Raw genomic sequence first — 7,445 nt, 5'->3', positions numbered from 1 at the left:
CCAGCTCCCTCAGCCTCTGCCCAAAGCCCAAGGGCTCCAGCCCCACCTTGGAGGCCCTTCCCAGACCCAGCTCCAGCTGCCAGACATCTTTCCTGTCCTGGGCAACCCAACCCAAGCCACAGTGACCTGGATAATCCCTGTCCTTGATGTCCTGGTCACACAGCCCTGGCCCCTTGTCCCCCGTCAGGCTCTGGGGTGGATCCTGTGGAACATCCTTTGGTGGAGGCTGTGGCTCCAGGTGGGCTGGGGGGATCCCGGGGGACAGGGACCCTGCTGGGCATGAACAGCATTGGAGTTGTTGGGAGAAACTGTGAGGGGGAGCTGGGGCAGAGTGACCAACCCAGTGACCTGACACAGCCCTGCTGGGATGTCACACAGCCCCTCTGGGATGTCACAGCCTGCTCTGTGAGGTCACAGCCCATTCTCTAATGTCACAACCAAATCTCTGATGTCATCATCTGCTCTGTAATGTCAGATCTCTGCCCTGTGATGTCACAGCTGGCTTTGTGATATCACAGAGACAGTCTATGATGTCATAGATGCTAAATGACCTCACATAACCCACTCTGTGATGTGACCTCATGTTAGCAGATCATAAGTTGTCTCCACCAGCTGAGCTGACACCTGGAGCTTGTTCTCCAAATCCCCAGGCCTATGGAAAGCACAAAGTGCCCATTGTGGGATAAGGGGAACTGGAAGTTCAGCAGCCTCGGTGTCCTGCCAGCTCAGCCAGGCCCACGGGAATATTGGGGTCCACAACCACCAGGGATCACCAGAGAGACCCCCAGGACAGAAGAACACATGCAAAAGGGGAGGGGAAACCTGTTAATGCTTTTGGGGACATGATTATCATATGTATGTTTAGTCCAGGACAATCAATGAATATGTGTGCAAAATACAGAATATAAACAGAAACCTTCCTGTGCTCAGCGTGCATGGCTTTGGGAGAAGCTATCCCCTGTGAATCCAGCTGAATAAAGAATGCTGCTTCTTAATGCTACATTGGTGTTAAGGAGTTTTCTGTTTTACCAACTTTTTGGTAACACTCCCACTGCCAAGGAAAGCTCTGTCTGCTGCTGTTCACAAACAGAGAAGGGCTGGTGGCAGATGTGGGGCTCGGAGGCTGCCTGGGACACAGTAACAACGAAATAATCAAGTTTTCAATGTTCTGTGAAAGAAGGAGGGGCAGCAACAAAACTTCTGCACTGGAATTAGGAAGGGCAGACTTTGGCCTATTCAGGATGCTGATTTGGGGAGCACCAAATCAGGTCCTGATTGTTTTAAGGGAAACAGCCCTTAAAAACAAAGGGATCCAGGAAGGATGGACACATTTCAAGAAAGTAATCTTAAGGGGGAAGGAGCAGCCTGTCCCAGTGTGGCAAAAGATGAACTAGTCAGGAAAATGACTGTCCTGGCTGCCCATGGAGCTTTTGTGGGAACTCAGGGGAAAAAAGGACTGGCAGTTCAGGAAGTGTTTAAATATGTCCTTAGGTTATGCAGAAAGAAAATCAGAGAGGTGAAAGCTCAATTAGACTTAACCTGGCCAATCCTGTAAAAACAAAAGTTTGTATATAATATTTTTAGCAAAAGGAGGGAGAAGGAGAACCTCTACTCTTTCTTGGAGGCAGTGGAGAATATAGAAACTAAAGATAAGGAAAAGGCTGAGCTACTTAACACCTTGTTTTTCTCAATTTTCAATATTAGGACAGGCTGTTCTCAGGACAAGTGTTCTCCTGAACTGGTGGATGGGCACAGGGAGCAGAACAGACCCCTGGAATCCAGGAAGAAGCAGTTGGTGACCTGCTGAGCCACTCAGATGCTCACAGGTGTATGGGATCGGATGGGATCCGTGCTAGGGGGATGAGGGAGCTGGTGGATGAGCTCCCCAAGCTGCTGTCCATCATTTACCATCAGTGCTGTCTCAGCAGGGAGGTCCCAGAGGACTGGAGGTGCCAGTGTAAGCCCATCCCCAAGAAGGGCTGGAAGGAGGAGCTGGGGAACTCCAGGCCTGTCAGCCTGACCTGGGTGCCTGGCAAGGTTATGGAACAGATCACTTGAGTGCCATCACAGGATGGCTGAGGGATCAGAGACAGCCAGTGTGGATTTAGGGGTGGCAGGTCCTGCCTGACCAACCTGGTCTCCTTTTATGACCAGGTGACCCACATGTGGATGCAGGAAAGGCTGTGGATGTTGTGTGCCTGGACTTCAGCAAAGCCTTTGACAGTGTCTCTGACAGCATTCCCTGGAAAAGCTGCAGCCCATGGCTTGGGAAGGTTCTCCTCGCTGGGACATTTAAGAGCTGGCTGGAGGCTGGGCCCAGAGAGTGGTGGGGATGGTGCTGCACCCAGCTGGTGTCCAGGCACTGGTGCTGTCCCCCAGGGATCTGTGTAGTCCCAGTCCTATTTAATATCTTCACTGATGATCTGGGTGAGGGGATCGAGTCCACCATTCACAAATTGCAGATGGCACCAAGCTGGGTGTGAGTGTGGATTTGCTGGAGGGCAGGACAAGAAGACACAGCCTTAAGCTGCACCAGGGAGGTTTAGGCTGGACAATAGGAAGAAGTTCTTCACAGAAAGGGTGAGTGAGCATTGGAATGGGCTGGCCAGTGGGGAGGTGGCAGAGTCATTGTCCCTCTCCAGTGGCACTCAGTGGCATGGTCTGTGTGACCAGGCAGTATTAGGGCATTTGTTGGACTTGATGATCCCAAAGGTCTTTTCCAGCCTATTTGATTCTGTCATTCTCTGATGATTGGGACACTCTGGGGCCATTGTGACACTGCAGGGCCTCGTGGAAATAAGAGAACCATGGTGACACCATGCAGCCCCACAGAATCAGGGGTACATTGTGGTGCTGTGGGGCCAAATGGAAGCAGGCAGTGCACCGTGACACTCTGGGTCCTTGTGGAACCACAGAGACCATTGTGACACTGTAGGGCCTCGTGTAACCAAGTAGTTTCACCATTTTGGCGCTGCAAAACTATTGGAATATGAATCCCAATATAACCAGTTAGATGGTGCCTGGGCCAGTTCTGACCCTCGCTGCTGGGCCAAAGGCAGCACTGTGGTGCTTTACCCCAGAGATACCTTGGCTGCTGGAGATTGCAGCGGGGCACAGACGCAAGTCCAGGCTTGTCAGGACTCCGTTTACCTCAGGAGAGAGAGCTTCTGGCAATGGTGAAGAGAAGGAAGGAGTGGATTCTGCTGGAGGGTTATATCCAGATGTTTATTCCACGGTTACAGAGGTCTGAGCCGGGGCAATTCCTCCAACAGAATGAAGGCCGCATGGTCTCATTAACCTTTTAAGCTCAGGGCAGGGGAAGGGGAGGGGACAGGTGAGCCACCAACCAGGTGAAGGGGCAGGGTCTCAAGGGACTAGGGACACCTATACGGGCCAATGTCCCCCAGGCCCGCCTTGCTGGTATGTTAGCCTGATTGACAGGGCACACTCAGCGAGGGGCGAGGGGGAAGGGAGAAGGTATAGGCACACCTGGGAAGGGACCGGAAGTTTAAAACAGGACATTGCAACACACCGCAACACAAAACCAAGGAGACCATTGGGAGACTCCAGGGCCCAGTGGATCCAAGGGGCTGTTCTGACACTGCGGGGCCCCTTGGAACCAAGGGGACACTGGGACACTGCAGGATCCTGTGTAACAAAGGGGCCACTGTGACACGATGGGGCCTCAAGGGATATGGAAGAATGTTGTGACACTGTGTGGCCTCGTGGAAACAAGGAGTCCATTGTGACACTGAGGAGACTTGTGGAACCACAGAGACCATGGTGACAGTGTGGGACCTCATGTAACCATGGGGCCATTGTGACACCCTGGGGCCCCATGCAATCAAGGGGCCACTGTGAAACTGCAGCACCAGCAAGGACATTGTGAAACTGTGAAGCCCCATAAAACCAAGGAATCAATTGTCAAATTTTGGGGCCCTGTGGAACCAAGGAGACCATTGTGACAGTGCAGGGCCAGGTGTAACCAAGGGGCCATTGTAACACTGAGGGACCCCATAGAACCAAGTACATCTTTGCAGATGACACCAAGCTGGGTGTGAGTGTTGATCTGCTGCAGGGCAGGAGGGCTCTGCACAGGGCCCTGCACAGACTGGATCCAGGGACCAAATCCAAAAAGGTGAGGTTTAACAAGTCCAAGTGCCAGGTCCTGCACTTTGGCCACAACAACCCCTGCAGCACTACAGGCTGGGGACAGAGTGGCTGGACAGCAGCCAGGCAAAAAGGGACCTGCAGGGACTGATGCACAGCATGCTGGACATGAGCCAGCAGTGTGCCCAGGTGGCCAAGAAGGCACATGGCTCTGGCCTGGATCAGGAATGGTGTGGTCAGCAGGACCAGAGCTGCTGTGCCAGCACTGATCTGCCCCCAGCTCTGCACACAGACATTGCTACTGTAGCTCCAGAGAAGGCAACAAAAGGGCATCTCTGCAGAAAACTTTGCTGGGAGATCCTTTAGTTCCTTTAAATACACCCAGAAGACAGTCCCTCATTGACACAGTTTGTGGCCAGAGGGAAGGTGGAGAGAAACAAAATGAGAAATGGCACAAACAATGTCATTTCTTTGTGGACAATTTGAAAAAACTAAAGCAAACAAAACAAACTTGCACACTGAAGCCAATAAGAACGATCAAAGATGACTTTTATTACAAATGATTTGCAGAAATTGGCTAGCAGTTTAATGTTCCTGAAAGCATCCCGTCAGCAGTGTCCACACTGTAGCCTTGAGCTCCTTGTTCCTCAGGCTGTAGATGAGGGGGTTCAGGGCTGGAGGCACCACTGAGTACAGAACTGACAGGACCAGATCCACGAACACGGAGGACATGGAGGGGGGCTTCAGGTGAGCAATTGTGCCAGTGCTGATGAATAGGGAGATCACAGCCAGGTGAGGGAGGCAGGTGGAAAAGGCTTTGTGCCGTCCCTGCTCAGACGGGATCCTCAGCACAACCTTGAAGATCTGCACATAGGAGAAAACAATGAACACAAAACAACCAAATACTAAACAACCACTAACAGCAAGAAGCCCAAATTCCCTGAGGTAGGATTTGGAGCAGGAGAGCTTGAGGATGTGGGGGATGTCACAGAAGAACTGCCCCAGGACATTTCCATGGCACAGTGGCAGGGAAAATGTATTGGCCGTGTGCAGCAGTGAATAGAGAAAGCCACTTGCCCAGGCAACTGCTGCCATGTGGGCACAAGCTCTGCTGCCCAGGAGGGTCCCGTAGTGCAGGGGTTTGCAGATGGACACATAGCGGTCGTAGCACATGATGGTCAGGAGGAAATACTCTGTTGCTGCACAGAAAACCAAAAAAAAGAGCTGTGCAACGCATCCTGTGTAGGAGATGTCCCTGGTGTCCCAGAGGGAATTGTGCATGGCTTTGGGGACAGTAGTGCAGATCATGCCCAAGTCAGTGAGGGCCAGGTTGAGCAGGAAGAAGAACATGGGTGTGTGCAGGTGGTGGCCGCAGGCTACGGCGCTGATGATGAGGCCATTGCCCAGGAGGGCAGCCAGGGAGATGCCCAGCAAGAGGCAGAAGTGCAGGAGCTGCAGCTGCTGCGTGTCTGCCAATGGCAGCAGGAGGAAGTGCCTGATGGAGCTGCTGTTGGACATTTGTGGTGCCTTAGCATGGGGATCTGTAAAAAAAGTAATCATGGAATAGTTAGGTGTGGAGAGGACTTTAAATATCCCAGCACAGCCTGGGGGCACTTTCCCCCCACTGCCTGCCCAGGGCTCTTCTGCCTGGAGCTGTCCCTGCCAGCAGCTGCTTCCCTGTGCCCAGGGCTGGGCCCTGCCAGTGCTGCCAGAGCCCAGCCCAGCCCTGGGGGCTCAGCTCTGCCCTGCAGACCCCTCCCAGCTCTGGCACTGCCGAGGGGCAGCTCTGGCTGTGCAGGCTCTGATGGCAACATCAGAGAAACCCTGAGGAGGCTGGAAAAGCGACACTGATGCTGCCTGTAAGGGGCCCTGTGAGGATTTCTGTCATTGCCTGGTCTATTCAGATGTGAATTTTTTTTTTTTTCAGCCTTAACTGAGAGATGAATATCTATGGGCAATTTCCCATCCCTGCAACCCAGAGCAGAAGATTAAAAAACAGGATTTGCCCTTTCATGCAGGCCCTGCCTAGTTGTGCTCCCTGTACAATCTACTTGGAAATGTTCAGGAGTTAAATGTCATGCTGGAAGCAGTCCTGAACAATGCAGCATCCTCACTACACAAGGAGAACACTTTCAAGCCTTACCAGCTGTCTCCTCCCACCCAGATTTTGTCCCCCAGTGCTGGGAGCAGCTGCCAGGGCTGGCTGAGAGCTGTCCCTGGCAGGCAGCAGAGTCCCTGCCCCCGCACAGCGCCCTGGGCTGCAGGACCCTGCTCTGCAGGACAGCCCTGGGCACCCCTGGCTGCTCTGCACAAGAGACAATCAGAGAATGTACTCACAAGTTCTGTAGGCATTGGGATGCTCCAGCTTTAGGAGATGGCTCCAGGAGCTGCAGCTGCATTGTCCTGCAGCCAGAGGTTCCTGTGCCAAGGGCTGGCAGTGATTGTGCCCCAGGCACTTCTCAGCACCTTCCCAGCACTGACTGATTGAAGCTCTCTGTGCCTCTGTGCTGTGCCCAGGGTGGCTGCAGGCAATGCCCCAGCCCTGCTGGGCTGGGAGAAAAGCTGCTCATCAAGAGAAATGTGCTTTTGAAGCTCTTCTTGGTTACCAGGAGCTGCCTCTGTGCCAGGAGCCCAGTCCAGCTCAGCAGCACAGACTCAGCACAAGGACTTTAATGAGCCTCTGGGGCTTTGTGCTCAGGCCCTGAACATCAGTCCCTCAGAGGGAGCTGAAGAAACCTCTCCAGAACTCCAAGTCAGAATCCAACTCCAAACTTTCTTGGACTTTTAATGGGTCCCAGAGAGGGACACAACTGAGAAAGTGTCCCCAGGCCCCAGGCAGAGCAGAGAACTAGAGGCAGTGATGACAGCTGGGGACAAAGAGAAGCCAAGTCTTGGTGCCCTGGGGCACAGCAGGGTCTGTGCCACCAAGGGCTGTGAGGAGACATCTTGTCCTGAGGCCCTGGGGCCTCCTGGCACAGCCCCAGCCAGGCTGGGCACTGTCAGCCCCTTGTCCTGCCCTCAGCATCCCCCCCTAGCCCACATCCCAGTGGCCTCAAGGATCTGCTGGAAGGAGTCCCTGGGGAGTCTTGCTCACCAATGGCCCTGGGGGCTCCTTAACACTCCTATGGTTTTTCAAAGGACTTTGGGTTTGGCTTTTGTCTTGGAGTCTCTGAGAGGTTTGTGCAATCACATCCTCCAATTATCTCCTTTAATTAGTCCCTTGAGATTCTTTGTCAGTAGCAACATTCAGTGGGACGCATTAATACTTCAAGGTACTTCAGTTCTTTAGGGTACTTGTTGTTTCCCTTTTGATACAGACTCTGTGAGAGGTTTGT

At 53.0% G+C, this 7,445-nt stretch overlaps 1 protein-coding gene across 1 annotated transcript; it reads right to left on the bottom strand.

Annotated features, from left to right (window-relative positions):
• Positions 1-4,695: 4,695 nt before the first annotated feature.
• Positions 4,696-5,628, bottom strand: LOC135442057 (olfactory receptor 14A16-like). Its single transcript, XM_064701606.1, has one exon. It carries the CDS (start codon positions 5,626-5,628, stop codon positions 4,696-4,698), a length of 933 nt encoding a protein of 310 aa, XP_064557676.1.
• Positions 5,629-7,445: the final 1,817 nt, after the last annotated feature.

Source organism: Zonotrichia leucophrys, unplaced genomic scaffold (genome assembly GCF_028769735.1).
Source record: "Zonotrichia leucophrys gambelii isolate GWCS_2022_RI unplaced genomic scaffold, RI_Zleu_2.0 Scaffold_937_19022, whole genome shotgun sequence".
NCBI lineage: Eukaryota > Metazoa > Chordata > Aves > Passeriformes > Passerellidae > Zonotrichia > Zonotrichia leucophrys.
This window is presented reverse-complemented; position numbering and strand designations above follow the sequence as displayed.